The 24,640-nt window shown below is 45.5% G+C and overlaps 1 protein-coding gene across 2 annotated transcripts in view; it reads right to left on the bottom strand.

The window, feature by feature from the left end:
- Positions 1 to 23,033, bottom strand: part of PITPNB (phosphatidylinositol transfer protein beta) — a 78,924-nt gene extending 55,891 nt beyond the window's left edge. Inside the window, exon 1 of one of the 2 annotated variants that reach the window (XM_040350812.1) lies at positions 22,911 to 23,033. In XM_040350812.1, coding sequence (XP_040206746.1) covers positions 22,911 to 22,930 — 20 coding nt within the window. In that variant the 5' untranslated portion in view covers positions 22,931 to 23,033. The remainder of the gene's footprint in view (positions 1 to 22,910) is intronic. The other variant, XM_040350818.1, reaches the window with a different exon arrangement.
- Positions 23,034 to 24,640: the final 1,607 nt, after the last annotated feature.

The raw sequence follows: 24,640 nt of genomic DNA, 5'->3' as shown, positions 1-24,640 counted from the left end.
CTGAAGCTATAGGAGTCAGCAGTGGCAGCTCAAATCTCTCATCACTGGTGTCCTTGGAAATCATGCTAGAGGCCCATTGGAGCATTATGATCATATTGCATGAAAATCTGGGGACATGAAAGAAATCTGGATTAAAAATAAAAATTCTATAGTATGTAGTCTGAACTCAGAAAAGCACCTTCTATTACTCTCAGCCTTCTCCAAATCCCTTGATGTGACCTCCTGTTAGAGGGTGGCTACATTCATTCTCCATGCTCCCACTTTGTGTAGGAACGTAGCCACCCCTTGCTCATTCATGAGATGGACTACGACTATGGACTCTGGGATTTTTAGTGTGCAAAGAGCGCTGCACATAACCCCAATGATTGTGCACTACTACACAAAAAAACAGAAGGTTTGGGAGCTTACAGAGGATGTTACAAGGAAGCAGAAAAACACATCAAGAAACTATTTCATGAACAACAGACTCCATGACCATTAACCACTTAAGACCCGGACCTTTAGGCAGCTAAAGGACCCGGCCAGGTTTTGCGATTCGGCACTGCGTCGCTTTAACAGACAATTGCGCGGTCGTGCAACGTGGCTCCCAAACAAAATTGACGTCCTCTTTCCCCACAAATAGATCTTTCTTTTGGTGGTATTTGATCACCTCTGCGGTTTTTATTTTTTGCGCTATAAACAAAAAAAGAGCGACAATTTAAAAAAAATATATATATATTTTTTACTTTTTGCTATAATAAATATCCCCCAAAAATATATAAAAAAAATTTTTTTCCTCAGTTTAGGCCGATACGTATTCTTCTACCCATTTTTGGTAAAAAAAAAAAAAATCCCAATAAGCGTTTATCGGTTGGTTTGCGCAAAATTTATAGTTTACAAAATAGGGGATAGTTTTATTGCATTTTTATTTTTATTTTTTACTACCAATGGTGGCGATCAGCGATTTTTTCCGTGACTGCGACATTATGGCGGACACTACAGACAATTTTGACACATTTTTGGGACCATTGTCATTTTCACAGCAAAAAATGCATTTAAAAAGCATGGTTTACTGTGAAAATGACAATTGCAGTTTGGGAGTTAACCACAAGGGGGCGCTGAAGGGGTTATGTATGACCTAATGTGTTTCTAACTGTAGGGGGGTGTGGCTGTAGGTGTGACGTCATCGATTTTTTTTTTTTTTTTTTTTTTTTATAGGGATACACAAAGTTATCGCACGATCTTGGACGCGGCCACAGTGAAGAACGGGGAGAGCTGTGTTTACACACAGCTCTCCCCGTTCTTCAGCTCCGGGGACCGATCGCGGTACTCCAGCAGCGATCGGGTCCCTGAGCGTCGGGGCGCGCGCGACCCATGGCTGGGCACTAGCAGAGGACGTACCTGTACGTGCATGTGCCCAGCCGTGCCATTCTGCCGACGTAAATGTGAAGGAGGCGGTCCTTAAGCAGTTAAAGGGGTTGTAAAGGTAACATTTTTGTTTTCCTAAATACTATTTGCTGGCGTATAAGACTACTTTTACACTTAAAAAAAAACTGGCCATAAAGCAGGGGTCGTCTTATACGCTGGGTCAGTTGCTCGGATGCCTGCTGGATGTGCGGTAATACTGTATGTAGCTTCGGCTACATACAGTATATACCGCTTAGCCAATCCCGGTGAGCGATGTATTCAAATGAATACAGAGCCTGCTCGGATTGGGGTAAAAACCTCTGCCAATCCGAGTGCCTACATACAGTAGCCTGCTCGGATTGGCTTTGAGAGTCAGAGAGGCGTGGGCTGATGATGTTACAGCCTCTGCCAATCCAAGCAGGCTTTGTATTCATTAATAGAATACATCGCTCGCCGTGATTGGCTCCAGCAAAAATGAAGAAGAATATGGCTCCAGAAGAAAGAAATATGAAGCATCGGAATGGGGGTTGTCTTATACGGTGAGTACAGGCAAAAAAAATCTTGAAAAAACTGTAAAGTTAGGGGATCGCCTTATACGCCGTCAAATACGGTAGCTTCCTTTACCTTAGTGCAGTCCTCCTTCACTTACCTCATCCTTCCATTTTGCCTTTAAAATGTCCTTATTTCTTCTGAGAAATCCTCACTTCCTGTTCTTCTGTCTGTAACTCCACACAGTAATGCAAGGCTTTTTCCCTGGAGTGGAGTGTCGTGCTCGCCCCCTCCCTTGGGCTACAGGAGAGTCAGGACACCCACTAACACACAGCTCCTTTATCTGCAACGTAGAGAGCGTCCAGACTCTCCTGTAGTCCAAGGGAGGGGGCGAGCATGACACTCCGCACCAAGGAGAAAGCCTTGCATTACTGTGTGGAGTTACAGACAGAAGAACAGGAAGTGAGGATTTCTCAGAAGAAATAAGGACATTTAAAAGCTAAATGGAAGGATGAGGTAAGTGAAGCTATTTAGGGGGGGGGGGGGGGGAATTGTACCTTTACAATCCCTTTAAGTAGTGAATGGGTTACGAATAAATATGTTTGCATCATTTAGTGTCACTTTATAAAATACAATTATAATCTTCAGTTAACAAGATATCTAAACCCAAGAACTAAAAGTTTATGGGGTAGCTACATAGTCCCAAAAATGCAGTTTCCTTGTAATTTCAGGTACACTGAACTGAAAGCACAAACACTTCTTTTCTTTGAAAGATATCTTCCAAAAATGACTTATTCCCTCCGTGCCATGTAATGGAGAAAGGTGTGTTTGCAGCCCAAACCAGGAGAGCAGCATTGTGACAACCTTCCTCCATAGTTACAGTGGAAGAAGTGAGTGTAGCCACTTGGTGACAGGAAGCATTTACTGCAGAAATACCAGAGGAAAAGGAAAGAAAGCTTTGAAAAAAGAGGGAAAATTGTATTAAAACAAATGAAACCAGCAAATGTAGGGATTTTATGTTGTACAGCTGCACAATTCTGGCTAAAATGAGAATTACAATTTTTTTGCTTAGAAGATAGATCACAATTCTCTTACGGCGTAACATTTTTCACATTAAAACAAAAAAAATTGGGCTAACTTTATTTTATTATTCATTGAAGTGTATTTTTTCCCTAAAAATTGCATTTGAAAGACTGCTGGGCAAATACAGTGCGACATAAAATATTGCAGCAATTGTCATTTTATTCCGTAGGGTCTCTGCTAAAATATATACTGTATAATGTTTGGGGGGTTCCAAGTAATTTAATAGCAAGAAATATTGATTTTAACTTAACCACTTCCATACAGGGCACTTATACAACTTCCTGCCCAGACCAATCTTCAGCTTTCAGCGCTTTTGCACTTTGAATAACAATTACGCGGTCATGCTACTGTACCCAAACTAATCCCACAAATAGAGATTTCTTTTGGTGGGATTTGATCACCTCCGGGATTTTTATTTTCTGCAAAAAAAAATTAAAGACCGGAAATTTTGAAAAACAAATGCTTTTTTTGTTTCCGTTACAAAACTTTGTAAATAAGTACGTTTTCTCCTTCACTGATGGGGCTGCACTGACAGGCACTGATAAGGCAGCACTGATGGGCACCGATGAGGTGGCACCGATGGGGTGAAATTGATGGGCACGGATAGGCAGCATGGAGTGGCTAAACTAAGTGGTTAAACTTCCTGCATTTACACACAGAAGTTTGCTCTAAGAAGGAAGTTAGTTACAATGTTTCATGATGTTGAAAACTTGGCAGACTGCCCGCTTTACACACACACGGAAGTTTATCCCTTTGATCCAAGAAGGAAGCATTAGTTACAATGTTTCCTGTTAAAAACTTGGCAGACTGCCCAGATATTTTCTTTTGACAGCCGATAAGTCTCTCCACTTGTTATATGAAAAATCGCTGCAGATCGTTAGGGGGGTTGAATCGAGATCACAAATTTTTAACAATTAATTGTGCAGCTCTAGCATGTTTTAATCTTTTTTTTTTTTTTATTTTGGGTCCAGTTATACCATGTAAAAAGTACTTAAAGTGGGTGTAACCCTTAAAAACAAAAAATCCATTCTTTAAAGTTCCGGCCAAAATAGGACTTAAAGCGGATGTGCCATGGGGAAAATATATTAAAAGCCAGCAGCTACAAATACTGCAGCTGCTGACTTAATATTAGGACACTTACCTGTCCTGGAGTCCAGCGCTGATCGCAGCAGAGCATGAGCGATCGCTCGTCTCTCTGCTGCTCCCCCCGCCATCCACGCTGAGGGAACCAGGAAGTGAAGCGCTGCGGCTTCACTGCCCGGTTCCCTACGGCGCATGCGCGAGTCGCGCTGCGCCCGCCGATTGGCTCACACGCTGTGTGCTGGGAGCCGAGTGTTCCCAGCACACAACGGGCGACAGACGGGAAGTCTGAAAAACCCGTCTTTTGCCCGTAGTGTGTGGCCGGAAGTGGGTGCAAATACCTGTCTTTAGACAGGTATCTGCACCCCCCTCCCCCCTGAAAGGTGTCAAATGTGACACCGGAGGGGGGGGAGGGTTCCGATCAGCGGGACTCCACTTTAGGGTGGAGAACCGCTTTAAAGTGGATGTAAACCCACTCTCATCCTTTCTAAACTACTGCCATAGTGCTGATCTATAAGGATATATAAGGAGTGGGGGTGGGAATTAAAAAATAATGCCCGTCTCCAGGCTAGTGCACGAGATATGTAAATAACCTGATGTTGCAACTGTGATCCGGTGACCTCAGACACACACACACTGCAATATAACAATCATCAGATCACTTGATCTTCTCCTCTGCCCAGCTCTCACTAGATACATCTAACCTAAATCAGATCACTTGTCTATGTATATTCTGCTTTCTGTTCTGTGTTTTTACTGCACTATACATGCCGATTATCTGATCGTTAGTATAGTGCTTTTGGACAGCCAATTTCAACAACTTTTCAGGAAGACATTTTTAACATACGTGAACACAACGTCTGGTTTTAGTTTAATTAATACAGTTTTAGTCCGGAAAAATCGTAAGAGGAAAAGACTACGCATGCTTGGAAACAATTTAACACATTACATGACTTCCAAAGTTGGATTCTGTCGTACCAGAACTTTCCCAAGTTGAGTGGCCTCTTCACTTTTGATATGAGACTGGCATGCAACAAAAACTGGACGATTGTATGTACCAGGCTTTACTTTTTTAGGCCATTTTCATCTGGTGATCCAGCCAGTGAGTGTTTTTCACAAGCTCTCCCACAGAATGCATCATTTACAGGGATGATGCAATGATCAGCTTTGATTTAAGAAAAGCCTTTAGCAAAAAAAAAAAAAAAAACTGTTTGCTTTAAGACCCCTTTCACACTGAGGCGCTTTGCAGGCGCTACAACGCAAAGCGCCCTGAAACAGTTGCTGTGGTCTCTCCAGTGTGAAAACCCTCAGCGGCACGCTAGCAGGATGGTAAAAAAAAACTCCTGCTAGCAGCATCTTTGCAGTGGTGAAGGAGCGGTGTGTGTATACAGCTCCTGCCCATTGAAATTAATGGGCACTGAGGCTATACCGCCGGTGATCTGCCGTGCTGGTTCCAGGTATCACGGAAGTTCCAGCGCATGCGCGAACTGATGCGCTGAGATGGTTCCAGCTATCGGGAAAGTTCCTTCAAGCACTGCGCAGGTGCAAACTTGCTGACGGAAATCCCCGAACGGCGGCCGGCATCCAGGGCGACGTGGACTTAGAGGAAAGTGGCCAATCGGCCTCACGTCCTCGCTGCGCTCGGACGGCTCGCTTCGCTCGGCCTCCTGGCTCTTTTTTTAACATCATCCAATCCACCAGGATGTTAAAGAATGAGCCTGGATGCCGGGCGAGGTTCGGAGATTTCCGTCGGGAAGTTTGCGCCTGCGCAGTCAGTGAAGGAACTTCCCCCATAGGGGAACATTGAGGACAAGTCACCGGCAAAGTGCCGCTTTACAATGGTTTTAACCTTTTCTCGGCCACTAGTGGCAGAATAGCACAGCGAAATTGATGGTAAAGTGCCACTAAAAATACCGTGGACGCACCCACCGCCACAGTGGGCAAGGGTTTCAAGTGCAGTGTTTTGTTTTTTTTGCATCAAAGCAGGATATATGGGTTTCAATAGGATAGTTCGCACCAGTGCAGTACATTACAATATGCTGTTTTTTTGCTGCAAAGAAGCATTAAAAATGCACCCAAGCCCAGTAACAATGAAAAAAAAAAAAAAAAAAAACACACCACACACACAGCATGGAATGCGTCATAAAAAACACTAGTTGGCATAAAAAATGTGTTAAATACGCGCATGCAGTAAAGCATTTGAAATAGATCTTGAGGACGTTTTTGTGGCTGGAGTTTGGCTTCAATTTGTAAGTGGATCTAAATCTGCCAATACATTTAAACCCTCCTCTCCCAGACTAACAATGCTTTTGTATCCTGTGCTCATTCCTCCAGAGTTGGATCTCCCCAATATAGGAAGTGCGTTACTGGCCAGATCACCAGGTTAAATACAGAGACAAAAAAGCCAAAGAAGAGAAAACGAATGCAGTCACCAGATCTAATGCTTGGTAAGCTGCAATATAATGCTATACACATTCGTGGGATTGCTTTATGTTCTTTCTAACTAAAATCTGCTGCAGATCCCCCAGGTTCTCTCTGCAAACAGCGCAATGTCCCTCATCAGTCCATCACTACAGCCGACCTCTTCACCTGGTTGTCTTCTGGGCTCAGCATCTTTTGTCTACCTCGACTGGTTTTGCTGGGATGACGCAACTTCTGCTTACGCCCATTGTAATTAACACGTAGTTTAATTAGTCAGAGGTATAAAACCCCTGCCAGGTTACTTTTTGCTGTTTGTGTACCATCGGAGAAGCTTTCCTTTTACTTGCTGTCCCAAAGAAACAAGAGGAAGTTAGGAGAACGCTCCCCAAAGTGTGGGACATTCTTCCCTGGAAGAACATGGATCGAAATGTGGCTGGTTTAGCAGCAACCGACCCAATTGTGATATATATGGCCATTCCCATTAGAGTGACGTTATACAAGCGAACACTTCTGAACTGTCAGTATATTTCTGCTTCATTAGCAATTGCAGCCAGCCGAATACAGGCTGATCGTTGTACTCTGGCAGCAGGTTTTTTTCTATTTTGTTTAGCCGGCTTCCTGATCAAAAAAAAAAAAATAAAATCTATGGCAGTTATCCCTGGAAGAGGTGTTCCAATAGAAATTTTTCTCTCACCTCTTGTTCTGTGGATGACTACAAGTTTTGATTTTCACTCGCTGTATTTCTCAGCAACAACGGTCACAACTATACAGGGGAAACTTTCCCAATGGAGAGATGGAGAGACAAATACTTGCCAGAGGGTCCAACACTTTCCCCACTCTATTCTTTGAAGAAAAAAAAAAAAACACCATGGTGGGAACATACACTAAAAATATGCAGGGAGAAGTGAAGTCCTCTTTAGCCCTGGTTCACACCGACAGCGGGATCGAAATTGGGCGAGTTCAGCTGAACGCGCTCAATTTCATACCCGCATGCAATTAAGACTTTGGGGGCAATGTCACAGACATCTGTGTGGGTTGCTGTACGGATTTCTATACAAATTGCCCCCGAAGCCACCAAAAGTAGTACAGAAAAGACTTTTGGGAATCGGTGTGGCGTTGCACCCATTCGGATGGTGCCATTGCCGGCGAGTTGACATGTCAAATCGCATCAATGTGAACCTAGGCTAAACATCAAATTGCATTAGGTATTGGTAATTACTTTGTTTTACATTTAATGCAATTTTTTAATTGTTCTTCAAAACGTAGAATATTTTAGCACCAGGCTCATATGAGCACAAAATTAGAGCCCAATCTTTTCATAATAAAAGAAGAAGTCTAGTTATGACTATCCAGGGAGGGGGGGACAACGATTTCTAGCATATCCCATTGCTAGTCACTTCAACAGTTGATGACTGACAATGTCTGTAGGAAGACATAAGCTGATCATGCATTTAAAAGTGCTCCTCCATCAAATCAGTAGCAAGCAGAGCTGGTCTCTGAACAAAAAGGAGAATCAAGCTTCAGGCAGAGGCACCAATCTGCCCAACTATCAGCCCCCAAGACCTTTGAGCATGGTGCCACGTATTTGTTACATGATCTGTCACCAGAAGGAGCCCCAATGACTGGTTACTCCAGAAGAGGTAAGATTTTAAGCCTGGTACACAGGGGCCGAATATCAGCCAGTTCAACAGAAACCGACCGACATTAGGCCTGTCCTACAGAAAAAAGTAGCATCCAATCAGTGCTGGTAGGCAATGGCTACGGGTGCCGACTAGTGTAGAAGAAACTCTAGCAACATACACCAAACTGAGCATGTGCAGCCTGACTCCAGTAGCTCTGTCTTGTCTGGATGTGTTCTAGAGTCAGTGGAAGGAGGATCAGTTCATACAGGATCAGTCTTTTTACACAGGATTAACCCCTTAGATTCTACAGCGAGTACAACAAGCATGCTGCTTTACTACATATACAGACTGATTTTACTGTTGTGGGTTTAGTAACACCAACCTTTCCTTCGACTGTCCTGAATGCATATCCTGAGAGAGTCAGGGGACAAGCTGCACATGCTCTTTTTGGTGTGTATTGCTAGAGAGTTTTTTTTCGCTTGGGAGAGCGCATTTGATCAGCACAGAGCCAATCAGCACTGTCCAGAGTGGGTCAGGGGTCCTGCATCCTAATAGGACAATCAGGGGAGAATGAAAACACCTACAAGTTTTAAGTGCTCAGCCAGACACTAATAGAAGACACAAGACTACTAAATACTACTGATGAGAAGGGGTATTTAGCAGTTTAGAGTTATGAAAATAATTGCATTTCCATGTTCTGTGTACAGTGGGAGACCAGATATCGTGAATGCAGGGTCCTGTGTTTAGTAACACTTTAACCATTTCAGGGCAAACTGTCATAAACCCCTTCTGAATGTGCAATCTGCCTGGCTGATATGATATATATGCTGATGAAAGCCTCATCAGTCACTGACCTGAGATGTTTGTAGATCAAGAGTTCATACTTGCAGCATGCTTACCCATACACGCAAATGCCTCATTCACACAGGCGTACTTAAAAGTGGATGTAAACCTGAATTATTATTTTTTTCCGTCACAATGTAGAGTATAAGATTTTCTATCATCTGTGCCCAGTCTTGCCACAAAGAGTTAATCCAGCTGAGCAGTCCTCTTCTTTTTTCAGTGAGATAAACGGACAAACAGGAGAAAACTTGTCCGTTCTTCCCCCTTGCTGTGAGTGACAGGTTATTTACATATCTCATGCACTAGCCTGAGACAGGCATTATTTTTTAATTCCCACCCCCACTCCTTTTCTGAAGTCATGTGGTTACTTTTCTGGATTTTGACTGGATGTTAGTGATCATAGCAGAATTTAGTGTAAGGAATACACAGGAGAAAATGCATGTTGACAAGGGAAGTGTAGAGGTGGGCGGGGAGTCTACTGACATCACGACTCCACCCACAGAGCTCCAGACAGATCCACCCACAGAATCTGCAGTTTTCAGTTCTTATAACAGACAGAGGGGAGACATTTGACAGGCAAGGATACATGCAGGACGCATGTATACCCTTATAGAGCAGCATTATGGCAATAGTTTATTAAGTATGAGAGTGGGTTTACATCCACTTTAAGTGTACAGTGAGGGCCATGTTTTACCTGCAGGGGAGATCCGTATGTATGCATGTCCCTGAACACAGTGTGCCTATGCACAGCTGTCAAACACAGATTGCTGAATAGAACAAAAGAAGGCTGGACGGCCGCACTCCTGTGCAATTTCTCTATTCAAATACCGGATAACAAAGGTAAACTAGATATACAAGCCAACATGTTTCACACCAAAGTCGGGTGCTTACTTATAGGTCAGAGATTGCTGATGTCCTGAAAAAGCTAGTATCCTAGGTGTCTCGGGCATTAGTACGGTAATTTGGCGTCATTCACATGCGCAAGGGCAACAGGTGTTCCGTGAGTCTATGTGCAGGCAGTCTCATTAGTAACAGTAACACCACTTTGTACCAACTGCCACGAATAAGACTGCCCGCACACAGATGCATGGAACACCTGTGCGTCCTCTGCAGGCAAAACAAGACCCGAGGACATGTACCCACAGTCTATGACTTCTTCTGAGGACATGTACCCACAGTCTATGACTTCTTCTGAGGACATGTACCCACAGTCTATGACTTCTTCTGAGGACATGTACCCACAGTCTATGACTTCTTCTGAGGACATGTACCCACAGTCTATGACTTCTTCTGAGGACATGTACCCACAGTCTATGACTTCTTCTGAGGACATGTACCCACAGTCTATGACTTCTTCTGAGGACATGTACCCACAGTCTATGACTTCTTCTGAGGACATGTACCCACAGTCTATGACTTCTTCTGAGGACATGTACCCACAGTCTATGACTTCTTCTGAGGACATGTACCCACAGTCTATGACTTCTTCTGAGGACATGTACCCACAGTCTATGACTTCTTCTGAGGACATGTACCCACAGTCTATGACTTCTTCTGAGGACATGTACCCACAGTCTATGACTTCTTCTGAGGACATGTACCCACAGTCTATGACTTCTTCTGAGGACATGTACCCACAGTCTATGACTTCTTCTGAGGACATGTACCCACAGTCTATGACTTCTTCTGAGGACATGTACCCTGGCATGAATGTGTGTACCTGGTAAAGCAATGTATTTGCTTGCCAAGTATTAGCCTGCTTACCCAAGCAATTCAGGATTACTATATATCCAGTAAAATAAATGACAGCGTGCTTATCTTATTTTACAAGTGTGACACTACAGACAGCAATGGGTACTTGCAAAATACATGACCCTTGAGTATTGTGCATGGATTTGTGGTTTCCACAGCAGGAAGTCATCAGGGACTGGGATGTGTGTCTGATACATGGGGCTCAGGTCTGGGTTGGGCTCTTAACAGAGATTAGCCTTTAACAAGTCTCTAGCAAACACTGTAGTGATATGAAATACCCTGCTAAGAAGAAAGATATTTCACTTGGTTGTGTACCGAGAACCATTTCCTGGAAATCAGATTATTCTTTTTACAGTAATGGAAAAAAGTGGACCTGTGCCAAAACCAAGTATCTAAGAAACGGCTGGATTTACCTGCATATGTACAGTACATTCCTAAAACAGCTTTCTTCAGAAAACAGGAAGATAAGTGACATTTATGTGTGGGAGACAGATTTTGCTACAGTGAAACACCAAATTTAGTATAGGGAGAAAAAAAAACAACGGTTCCCTGCTATGGACACCGCAAGGATACTGGCAACTTGTACTGCAGATCCTTAGTCACTATGGTTCTGAAGATATGGATGTAGGCCTAATGCCACGTACACGATCCGAAAATCGGACGACAGATAATCCGACTTTTATCGTTTACTAGTCGCAAGTAGAAATTTAATAAATCACTAAAGTCACGAAAATTCTCGTACGACAGAGATGTATTGTGTAATATTTTCGGACGACAACTGTACTGACCAAATGAAAATCGTACGATCTGGTATCGTACGAGGAAAATTTTTGTGCATGTCCAATAAAATAATATCGGATGAACTAAAATGATCCTGCGAAAGGATTGGGATCGCGATTACGTCAGTGTGATATGGTGATCATCGCAGTTTGGCGATCCAAGTAAAAAGCTCCTTTACTGACCAGCGAGAAACTTTGTAATGTATAGTAAGACAGCAGTGAGAGGGGCTTAGGGAAGAATTCAAAGAAGCCAGGCCTTTAACTGCTTCAATACTGGGCACTTTCATCCCCTTTCTGCCCAGGCCAATTTTCAGCAATGTCACACTTTGAATGACAATTGCGTGGTCATGCAACACTGTACCCAAATACAATTTTTATCATTTTTTATTACACTTTCTTTTGGTGGTATTCACGGTAATCACCTCTGGGCTTTTTTTGTTTTGCAAAAAATTGGGTACATTTGTAATTTTTACTCCTTCTCTGATAAGGCAGTAATATGTAGCACTGATAGGCACAGATTGGCATTACTGATGGGGCTGCACTGATAATCGGTGCCCTGATTATCTGTAGTCTCCCCTGTGGGGAGATCCCGCCAATTGTCTCTCCTCGCACTCTGTCAATGTGAGGCGAGAAGAGCCGATAAACGGCATTTCCTTGTTTATATGTGATCAGCTGCGATTGGACACAGCTTATCACATGGGTAAAAAGCCACATCATCGGTTCTTTACCAATAATGGGGTTGCCACGCCCACACAAGCGCAGTGAGACTGGAGCAACGTTGTCCCAGAATGAGAAAAAATCCCGCCCGCCGTAATTTTTCTTCTTACAGCGGCCGGGAGGTAGTTAACCACTTCCCACCCTCCTGAGTGGACGTTCAGGAACATTCTTCAGAAGGAGCGCTACTGCGCAGGCATGCGATCCCACTCGTGTCACCCAGCGCATCTCAGAACGGCAGGAAGGCTCCGATTGGCCCTCCTAATCACATAATGGTTGTGTCCAATCACAGCCATCGTGTGATGTAAATAGAGAGCCGGTTGCTAGGCGGTTGACTCTCCTATTTCTAACACAGAAGTTGTTAGAGCGGACCGTTGCAGCCGGCAGTGATTCTTTTACACTGATCACCGGCCCAGTGTCCCCACAACAGTAAAAACACCTATTCCACATATGTCCCAGTGATCATCTGCACACATCAGTGATCACACAAACCAGTTCATATACACTTAAATCTGGATTTTATTTTTTTTTAACCAAAGACATGTAGCAGAATACATTTTAGCCTACATTAAATTTGATTTTATTGGATTTCTTTCAAAATAAAAAAGTAGAAAATATTTGTTTTCCCCCAAAAAACTTGCTTATATCGCAAAAAATAAAAAAATCAAGTGGTGACTAAATACCACCAAAAGAAAGCTTTAAGAGTATGAATAAGATGATAACAATTCATTTGGGTACAGTAGCATAACCGTGCATTTCTCATTGAAAGTGCGAGAGCGCAGAAAGCTGAACATTGGATTGGAAAGGAAGGGGGTGAAAGTGCCCAGTATTGAAGTGGTTGTAAAGGCTGAAGATTTTTTTACCATCATGCATCCTTTGCATGAAGGTAAAAAACCTGTGTGCAGCAGCCCCCCCCCCCCCCCCATAATACTCACCCGAGCTCCCTCTTGATCCAGAAATGTGCACAAGAGCAGCGACTCTCCGTGGACCCTCCCTCCTCACTGGCTGAAACAGCTCCGCTGCTGTCAAGAGGGGATGAGGCCGAGCCATGGCTACGTATCCGATTGAAAAGGAAGAGCAGCGGCTCAGGAGTGTGCCTGCTTGAGTGCCCCCACTGCAAGCTGCTTTTTCTGGGGGTACTCGACAGGAGGGAAGAGTCCAGAAGAGCTGGTGGGCCCCGGGAAGAGGAGGATCTGGGCTGCTCTGTGCAAAACCATTGCAAAGAGTATTTTTTTTTTTTAATAACACACACACACACCCCTTTAAATATCTCTTTTAAAAAACAGTGTACCTAGAATCAGAAGAGAGATACAGAAAATGTTTCTGGGTTAATAAAGACTCGCACACACAGGCACAGTTTTAGTCATAGATTGTAAGGGTCTTGGGCCCCATTCACATGCAGCGATTAGCTGCGTGCCCCATGCAGGGCCCTCCTTTACCAGCATGGGGCAAACAAGTGTTGCATGCATCCCCATGCCGGTGTCTCATTGTTGACAAGTGCAGCCGCTGTATTCCAATATGACACGTTAATGTGGGTCGCCGAAACGAGCACCCCTATGAGCACAGCTGTGTCCCAGAAGCCATGTGTCTCAATAGACAATGGGCCGCCAGCAGGGGAACGCATGCAACATCTGTGCAGGAAAAACACGGCCCTGGATGCAATCACTGCATGTTAATGAGGGAGCTGCCAGAGCCTTTTTTACTTTTATTATTTTTTTTTATTATAATACCACTAAACTGCATGCAGATAGCCCATAGAAAATGAACGGGTATGCACTGGTTGTACAGACTGCCCCACATAGCTGGCTTTAACAGGTATGCAAGGACAGGGGGCTCCGTCCCATCCGGGAGTCTACCAGTGACTGCGGGGAGAAGAATGCCTTGGCCGCTTATCATTGGAGCGGCGCAGTGACCGCTTCCTGGCAGGCTCACTCATTTGTTTTCAGTCTTGGATCTGAACACACCCGACCTCATGCAAGGAGAAAACTGCTAGAAAATGTACTCTTTCAAAACACAGCGCAAGTGAATAAAAATTATTTATGGAAAGGACAATTTAAGTTGGCGACAGGGTCTCTTAAGATAAGTTCACACTGGCATTTAGAGCTTGCGTTTAAATCGTAAGCCTCATTTTGAGTCAGGAGGCATTCGAAGCCTTTCAATGCCTCCCATTCATGTCTATGGTAACGCTTCGCAAACACTCCGCCGGGCAGTTGCGGTGAAGTTGTGGGGCATTAAGATTTGTTTATTTCCTGTAAGGCAATAGGCATTTGTGGAGCAGTTTTAACGCTCAAACGCTTCAAAGGGGCGTTTGGAGAGCATTATTAAATCAGTAACGCTTGTGAAGTGCCAGTCTCAAGCCTCGTACACACGATCGGATTTCCATCGGACATATTTTGTGCGAAGGGCGTTGGCCGTGAACTTGTTCTGCATACAGACGGCAGAACTTTTTTCACCCAACATACACAAAGCTACATGGTTTTTCTGCTCTTTAGCGCCACCCTTTGGGCAACTTATTCTAATGTCTTATGGTTAGCATTGGTTCGGAGCATGCGTTTGTACTTTGGATTTTAGTCCGGACTTGTGTACACACGATCGGATAATCTGACGGAACACATTTGTCGGAAAAAGTTTGAGAGCATTCACAGCGAACATTTGTTGTCGGAAATTCCGACAATTGTCCGATGGAGCATACAGACGTTGTTGGACCATCTGATCTTGTGTACAGGCCTTAACGCCCATACTAAAGCTATAGGAGGGTTTGTTAAGTGTTACAAAGTGTGAACAAGCCCTTGATGAATATGATGTTCTTCAGACCAGTGGCTGTGTGGAGCTCAGGAGGTAGGCTGCGCCAGAAATGCTGAAAACTGTTTACTACATTGCCACAAAGAGGGATTTGTCTTCTTAGGCCTCTTACACACTTCTAGAAAAAGGCAGGTGAACAAGCGCTGCGTATAGTTCAGCAACATAAAAATACAGATATCTGCATTGCCGGCCAGCAATTTACGAGTATTCATGTAAATACACTTAACCGCACTTTCATCCCCCTTTCTGCCCAGGCCGATTTTATTTTACACACAAATGGAGCTTTTTTTCTGGCGGTATTGAATCTTTTTTTTCTCAACTTCTTGCTAAATGGAAAAAAAAAAAAAAAAAGACCAAAAATTAAAAAAAAAATTTTTTATAGTTTGTAATAACATTTTTCTCCTTCACTGATGTACGTTGAGAAGGCAGAAAGGGCAGTACTAATGGGCTCCGATAGGCAGCACTGATGTGCACGGATTGGCAGCACCGATATTCATTGCCCTCATAATCCATATGGATGTCCCTTTAACACAAGCCGGTTATCTGCACTTTCAGCTTTCAGCATGAGGAAAGAAAAGCCAATAACCAGCTTGTGTTGACCCTAATTGGCTGTCATTGGCTGACAACTGATCACATGGTAAAGGGCTGCTGTTATTGGCCCTTTACCCCAATCTGCGATAAGCCGAGTCCAAAGGACTCTGCAATCATAGGGCGGGCGGGAAGCATGATCACGGGAGTATGTCCATGTACGCCCTCCCAGCAATATAAGCCCGCGCAGTATCATTCAGCTTTAGTGTGGAGGGGAAGGGAATAAACACTTGCCGCCTGCCCGCAGTATATTTATCGCAGATGGGCGATAGTTCCAGGTTAAGCAACATACGAGTATGTCACTTGTCTTCTTGGTTTTCGGGCACGCTACGCATGCCCCTGCTCATCTGTGCTTGGACTGGCCACAGTACGAGTCTGATGAATGATTTTGGCTGTAGACCTGAGGCCAATCACAGCACAGACCTCTGTGTGTTTGTAAACAGAACACACAGGACCTGCCTTATTTCTTCCTCCGTGAGCTTTTCATTCAGGGAGAGAAGCCAGACAGATTCTGTGAATATAAGTAGCCAAATATACACTTACAAACACTTGGTTGGCACATTTAACCCCTTGATTGCCCTCCACAGTTATCTCCGTTGTCATGTCACCCAGTTGCCATAGCACAGTTTACAAGCATGATCACTGCATTAATGTCACCATCAACGTCAGTCAGCTAGGGCATCTCCCAGTCAGTGTCAGTTGGCACCAGATCGCCCGCCACACAATCACAGTCAAAGCATAAGTCGCTGATCACCTCCATTACTAGTATAGCATCTTTACAGATCAGCATCTTCTTGATCGCGATCAAAACTATACTAGTGTCCCCAATAGTATAGCGGTCCCAAAATTGTTTCATCAGACCAGAGAATTTAGTTTCTCATAGTACGATAGTCTTTCAGGTGTCTTTTGCAAACTCCAGGCAGCCGTCATGTGCCTTTTACTGAGGAGTGACTTCCGTCATGCCACTCTACCATACAGGCCTGATTGGTGGAGTGCTGCAGAAATGGTAGTTCTTCTGGAAGGTGCGCCTCTCTCCACACAGAAACGCTGAAGCCCTGTCTGAGCGACCATGGGGGTCTTGGTCACCTCCCTGAATAAGGCCCTTCTCCGATCGCTCAGTTTGGCCAGGCGGCCCGCTCTAGGAAGTGTCCTGGTGGCTCTAAACTTCTTTCTTTTACAGATGATGGAGGCCACTGTGCTCATTGGGACCTTCAATGCGGCAAAAAAAAATTCTGTACCCTTCCCAAGATCTGTGCCTCCATACAATCATGTCTCGGAGGTCTACAGACAACTCCTTGGACTTCAAGGCTTGGTTTGTGCTCTGACATGCACTGTTAACTGTGGGACCTTTTATACACATATACACACACACACAAACACACACACACGTGTGCCTTCCCAAATCATGTCCAACCAACTGAATTTACTAGGGTTGTCCAGATACCGATACTAGTATCGGTATCGGGACCGATACCGAGTATTTGCGGGAGTACTTGTACTCGCGCAAATGCTCCCGATGCCTGATAGAATACTTTTTTTGTATTTATCAACATGTTCTATGAAAATTCTTTGAGTTTTTTACTACTGCATGACAAGCAAATAAAACATTTTTATTCATTTTTACTCATTTTTATTCTCTTATAATGTCTTGAGTTAGTTCTTCATAATTCTAAAGAAAATATCCTTAGTCTGTATTGTGGTTTGAAAACTATCACATGACATTTAAAAAAAGTATCGGTATTCGGTATCGGCGACTACATGAAAAAAAGTATCGGTACTTGTACTCAGTCCTAAAAAAAAGTGGTATCGGGACAACCCTAGAATTTACCACAGGTGGACTCCAATCAAGTTGTAGAAACATCAAAGGATGATCAGTGGAAACAGGATGCACCTGAGCTCAGTTTGAGTGTCATAGCTGTAAACACTTATGTACATGGGATTTTTTTTTCGTTTTCATTTTCAATACATTTGCAAAGATTTCAAATGAATTTCTTTCACATCATTATGTGGTATTGTTTGTAGAATTATGAGGAAAATAATGAATTTATTCAATTTTGGAAACATGTGGAAAAAGTGAAGTGCTGTGAATACATTTTGGATGCACTATACTTTGGCCTGAATGTGAAATGATAGGTTTACTTTGTGGGAATGATGGTTATTAGACACATAGACAAGGTTTCTGTTCATTGCTATGGATTGTCAAAGCACAACACACAACAGCAGCATTAGGTCCAGGGCAGAGCAGACCTGTACAATGATATGTCTGCCTTGTAATGGGAGCCTTCAGGGCTGGATGGGACAAATAACAGCCCTCCATAAAAGTTCCCCTAAAGGGAATTCCAGCCTACTACACAAAACACCGATCCTCACACTATAAAATACAAACAACCAACACTGCCATAAGAAGTAAGCTACAATAGCTGGGTATTCTGACAGGCTGAAATCAAATTCTGAAAAACAGGCAAACTGGGTCTTTATAACAAACATTCCCCCCGCGTGTCAGCAGTAAAGTAAGCAGAGATACACCTGCGCAGCTCAGAGTACATTTACAGCACCCACTCTGAGCTGCGGGGAAGTGACTCCTGTGCGCATACGCCAAGTGATGCCATAAAGGCCCAATCGTTTTTACCGAGCTTTTCGGGCACTTTAAACTACTCGCGGCCGATTAAAGGGTTAAAAGTGCCCGCAAAGCGCCGCTGCCCATTGATTTCATAGGGCAGGGGTTCTTTAGGAGTGGTGTATACACTGCTACAAAAGAAGCTGCATGCAGGACTTGGATGCCCTGCCAGCGCAGCGCCCCAGTGTGAAAGCACTCAGGCCTTCACACTGGTATTGCAGATGAGGCTTTTTTCAGGCGCTTTACAGGTGCTTGTTTTAGCGCTAAAGCGCCTGAAAAATGCCTCCAGTGTGAAAGTGGTCAAAGTGGCACATAATTGAAGTGGAATAAAAATTATAAATGGCTTTCAACAATTTCATATTTATTTAAATGCACAATGTTAATTAAAAAGTAAAGTACCGTATATACATTTATTTTTTTTTTAATCTGTCATTTTCGGCCAAGAGTGGCCTGCATTTTCGGCTTCAGCACCAACATTTCCATTTGACGCACCTCTACCTTTTACTAGGGGAATTTATTGTGTTTGCAGGAACACAAAATCCGCTAGAACGGAGATCTGCCTTGTTTACATAGGCAGATCTCCATTCTGAGTCTCCGCCTGACTATCAGTGGATACCGGCAGACATCCAGTGCCCATTACCAGCAAATAATCACAGCAGAAGTGGCTTGCCGATTGCACACATGTGCCCCCTGTTGGCAGAAGTGCAGATTATATTATATATTACACACACGGTAAATCTGCTAGGGGCGGTCAAGTAAGTGGTTAAAGTACAACTGATTAACTGATTCTTGTTCTGGATAGAGTGGAGAGAGATTAGAACCTTTGTCAGTCTTGTATTGCTGTCTGTGTCCCCGCTGCAGAGATATTCCTAATGGGACACATACCGACAGAGGTTCTAACCCTCATAATCCTCCCTTACTCTATCCAAAAAAATGTTACACCTTCAATTCTGCTTTAAGAGTTCTTTCCTCTCACTTTGGGGAGATTTCCTTTGACTTCCTGCTGTGTCTCCAGGACCAGTAAATGGAAAGCTCCTCAACCAAAAAAACTTAACCATTGCTTGCTTAAAGGGGTTGTAAAGCTTCAAGTCTTTTTCACCTTAATGCATCCTCCCGTTTTACTTACCTGAGCCATGAAACTCCGTGGGCTCGTTCCCCCGAAGCTTTCCCCCCCAGCTTGAGGCGGCTCATCATTGGAGATTGATAGCAGCGCAGCCATAGGCTCCCGCTGCCGTCAATCAAATCAATGTCGCGGCACGCCGCGGGCGGTATCGAGCGATACACTTGACAGCTATAGCTGCCGTCTGTATCATGTGAGCGCGCCTGCAAGCTAACCCCCTCAGGAGAGCACTTCCCAAGAAAGGGGTTAGCTTTTGCGGGGAGGAGACAAGACAGCCACAAGGGACCCCAGAATACAAGGATCGGGGACACTCTATGCAAAAAGATTTTAGCTCTGGCCGTCATGCCGATTGAATGACTTAGGCCCCTTTCACACTGGGGCGGGAGCCGCAGTGGCGGTATAGCGGCGCTATACCGTCGGATTTGCCGCGGGATTCGGCCGCCAACGGTGCGGTATTAACCCCGCTAGCGGCCGATAAAGGGTTAATACCGCCCGCAATGCGCCTGGCAGGAGATTTTTTTCTCAAAGTCCCAAAGCCCCCCCCCTCATGTTGCATATAGCACAGGGATGGGGGGGGGGGGGGTAAACGTTTTCCTTACGTGTCATTCAAAGTCCCAAACGTTTCCTCCCCCGTTTTTATCTGAAATAAAATAACCTAATCTCTGACCTGCACCAAGGATTTCTGACAAACGTAACGTAGGTATAAGAAACAACCAGCATTTCTAGAAGTTCAGCAACAACCACCCTCACACTTTGGCCTTGTTTACACTTGTAGTCTGAGGGTGGTAAAAACATGCAGTTGGGCCACTTTTTTTTTTGATAGTGCAAGAGAGGGTTATAAATCCTGTCCGATTTTTTTCTGGTATCTGCGTCCCATTGGGGAGATATCCTGTAACTTCCTGTCTCATAGCCTAACAGGAAGTGAGCGGAAATTCCTTGGGATCCCCAGAACTAGTGTCCTCATTGGAAGATTCCTCTCTATTACTTTCCTGGGGACAAGCCAACATTTGGGATTTTCTTTTACCTTCAATGGTAAACAGGACAAATGACAAGGGTGGATCTCTCTAAAAGGGACACAGACGGGGGTTCCAATCCATCTCCCCTCTATCCAAATCCATAGAAAATGTTTTAGCTCGTTATATTTGAGGCTGCAAAGGAGGCAGCCATGGGGGGGGGGGGGGGGGTACACATGCCACCACTGTTATCCTTTCCTTCTTGGCCTCAACCACCCGCCAAACTCAGCCCATTCAGGTGAATGTGTGCAATGCATGCGGTGGTGTCACTTTGGGGACAGTGAGGAGGCAACATATCACCTCCTTACAGCCTGTCAAACCCCTCTGAAAAATGATCTGCCTGTGGATCGCTTTTCAGCGGTGCGTCGGTCCTTTCCACTAGTATAAACAAGCCTGAAGAGATGTTAAAGCAGACCTCTCCCCGGAGTAAAATTGGTTTGAGCATGTAGCTTCCAAGTCTTGAAGTCCTGTACAAGCATCAAACTAACTTATATTAATATTCTTGTTTTTTAGAGGCACTGGTGATGTAGCCAGGGCCTCACAGACACATCCTGAGAAGGCTACGTCACAAATGGCCTCCGGGGAGATCAGTTCTTAGACTGGGGGGGGGGGGGGGGGGGCTGGTTTCCCCAAAAGTCAGGTGTAACTTGTATGCGATCTCCCTCAGCGGCCAACTCCAGGGAAGAGGAGATTGCCAGCAATGAATGCCTGGGCAGTGATGTCATCAGCTTACTATGGGGCATCCGTTGTCCCCCACATTGAACTGGCTGCTGGGAGCTGATCACGTGACCATAGGTGAGTATAAGCATCTTCCTTCTACAGGGAAGTTAGAATAGGAGTTAGGAGGGGGTGGGAGCTGATCACATGACCATACACATCTTCCTTCTACAGGGGGGGGGGAGCTGATCACATGACCATACACATCTTCCTTCTACAGGGGGGGGGGGGGGAGCTGATCACATGACCATACACATCTTCCTTCTACAGGGGGGGGGGAGCTGATCACATGACCATACACATCTTCCTTCTACAGGGGGGTTAGAATAGTTAGGAGGGGGTGGGAGCTGTTTTAGGCTTAGAGCCTGGAGTGCCACTTTAACCACTTAACGCCCGCCGCATGTACATATACGTCCACAGAATGGCACGTACAGGTAGATGGGCGTACCCGTACGTCCCTGCCTTTCCGCGGGTCGGGGGTCCGATCGGGACCCCCCCGGTACATGGGGTGGTCGGAAATCGTCTGGGAGCGATCCGGGATGACGGCGCGGCTATTCGTTTCTAGCCACCCCCTCGCGATCGCTCCCCGGAGCTGAAGAACGGGGAGAGCCGTATGTAAACACAGCTTCCCCGTGCTTCACTGTGGCGCTGTCATCGATCGCATCATCCCCTTTATAGGGAGACACAATCGATGACGTCAGATCTACAGCCACACCCCCCTACAGTTGAAAAACACATACTAGGTGAAACATAACTCCTTCAGCGCCCCCTGTGGTTAACTCCCAAACTGCAACTGTCATTTTCACAATAAAGAATGCAATTTAAATGTATTTTTTGCTGTGAAAATGACAATGGCCCCAAAAATGTGTCCGAAGTGTCCGCCATAATGTCGCAGTCACGAAAAAAAAAAAAAAAAAGATGATCGCCGCCATTAGTAGTAAAAAAAATAAAATAATAAAAATGCAATAAAACTATCCCCTATTTTGTAAACGCTATACATTTTGCGCAAACCAACCGATAAACGCTTATTGCAATTTTACCAAAAATATATAGAAGAATACGTATCGGCCTAAACTGAGGGAAAAAAATGTTTATATCTTTTTTGGGGGATATTTATTATAGAAAAAAGTAAAAAATATTGCATTTTTTCCAAAATTGTCGCTCTATTTTTGTTTATAGCGCAAAAAATAAAAACCGCAGAGGTGATCAAATACCACCAAAAGAAAGCTCTATTTGTGGGGAAAAAGGGACGCCAATTTTGTTTGGGAGCCACATCGCACAATTGTCAGTTAAAGCGACGCAGTGCCGAATCACAAAACCTGGCCAAGTCCTTTAGCTGCATTTTGGTCCGGGGCTTAAGTGGTTAAGGCACTTTATCATCCACTTTCTGCCAGGACCCTTTTCCATCTCCGGAGAAAGGTGTAATCATCAGAACTGCCTCCATTCCTGTCCCGGTGACACCATGACAAGGAATGAGGTGTCACCCAGACAGGAAGACACACAGCAATACAAAGTTGGCAGAGGTATAAACCCTGCAGCACTCTACTCAATGTGCTTCCCCCCCCCCCATCAGCGGTGACACCAGGGCAGGAAGTGAGATTAAATCTCCCCAACGGGGACACAGCTAGCAATAGGACAGATGTACACAGCTGTGGTTGGAGTTTTAGGGGAGAGTGTGTAGAGCAGAGTGAGTGGACGGTGTCTAGCATGGGCCATGATAATGCAGCGTCCATGTCTGTACAGTCAGTGTGATGACGCCAGTCAGGTGAATGAGAGTGCAGTGTCAGTGATGGAAGAGAGCCAGACACCGGTATACCGGCCACACACAGCCATACCCCGGAACCTCGGCTCCCCCCGCCCGCCGCCTCCCGGCCCGGCACTTACAATTCCTTGATTAACACCATTCTCCGCAGCGACCGCCGCAGCTCCTGTGCGGCACCGACGTCACACGACGCTTTCCGGGAGAGCGGACGCTGCGCCGGCACACGCCCTCCCAGCGCACGGAACCACGCCCCGTCGCTATCTTCATAGGTCCCAGGTCACGGCCTGAGCGCACAGCTCCGCCTAGTGGTTCCTCCAGCCACGCCCATAGAACGCTGATTTGTTAGAATGCTGACATGTGACAGCTGTGTGCGGGCCGAGCAGCTCTGAGCTGATAGAACTGCTACCTCTACCGGAGATCAGTCACCCTTCTATAGACGGACAAGGCGTGTATGGTTTATTCCAGGACACTGAGCCATGGAGATCTATTGTGTGTCACCATCCATCCAGATCAGTGTGCCAGAGGGCCATGACACCTTGTGACCTGTGGTGACAGAGCTTCACAGAGAGACCGCTTTCTGAGCTCTTCCCCCCCGGCCTGGAGTGCTGAGCGAGGTGTCCCTGGTGGTGACATTCTGTACCCATCAGTGAGGGACACACATGAGAACAGGAAGGTTTATGCTGCATCATTTGGTAATCACCAGTCCATAGGTGTGTGTCTGGGAACACCTTCATCACCCCATCCAGTGCAGACCCCCCTCAAATGTCACATCACAGGTCTGTGCAGACCCCACATATTTCACCCAACAGGGCTCCGAAAAAAGAAATACAATTGTTAAAAATTATAAACAAAATCATAAAAAAACTATTGACACCCTACTGACTGACACCATCCACTGTCCTGCTCTACTAACGCCGTCCACTGTCCTACTGACGCCGTCCACTGTCCTACTGACACCGTCCACTGCTCTACTGACACCGTCCACTGCCCTACTGACTCCGTCCACTGTCCTACTGACGCCGTCCACTGCCCTACTGACGCCGTCCACTGCCCTACTGACGCCGTCCACTGCTCTACTGACACCGTCCACTGCTCTACTGACTCCGTCCACTGTCCTACTGACGCCGTCCACTGCCCTACTGACACCGTCCACTGCCCTACTGACGCCGTCCACTGTCCTACTGACGCCGTCCACTGTCCTACTGACACCGTCCACTGCTCTACTGACACCGTCCACTGCTCTACTGACTCCGTCCACTGTCCTACTGACGCCGTCCACTGCCCTACTGACGCCGTCCACTGCCCTACTGACGCCGTCCACTGCTCTACTGACACCGTCCACTGCTCTACTGACTCCGTCCACTGTCCTACTGACGCCGTCCACTGCCCTACTGACACCGTCCACTGTCCTACTGACGCCGTCCACTGCCCTACTGACGCCGTCCACTGCCCTACTGACGCCGTCCACTGCTCTACTGACACCGTCCACTGCCCTACTGACACCGTCCACTGTCCTACTGACACCGTCCACTGCCCTACTGACACCGTCCACTGCCCTACTGACGCCGTCCACTGCCCTACTGACGCCGTCCACTGCCCTACTGACGCCGTCCACTGCCCTACTGACACCGTCCACTGCCCTACTGACACCGTCCACTGCTCTACTGACACCGTCCACTGTCCTACTGACACTGTCCACTGCCCTACTGACACCGTCCACTGTCCTACTGACACCGTCCACTGTCCTACTGACACCGTCCACTGCCCTACTGACACCGTCCACTGCTCTACTGACACCGTCCACTGTCCTACTGACACCGTCCACTGTCCTACTGACACCGTCCACTGCCCT

Source organism: Rana temporaria, chromosome 1 (assembly GCF_905171775.1).
Source record: "Rana temporaria chromosome 1, aRanTem1.1, whole genome shotgun sequence".
Lineage (NCBI taxonomy): Eukaryota > Metazoa > Chordata > Amphibia > Anura > Ranidae > Rana > Rana temporaria.
Note: the sequence above shows the minus strand (reverse complement) of the source record. Positions and strands in the feature narration are given on the sequence as shown.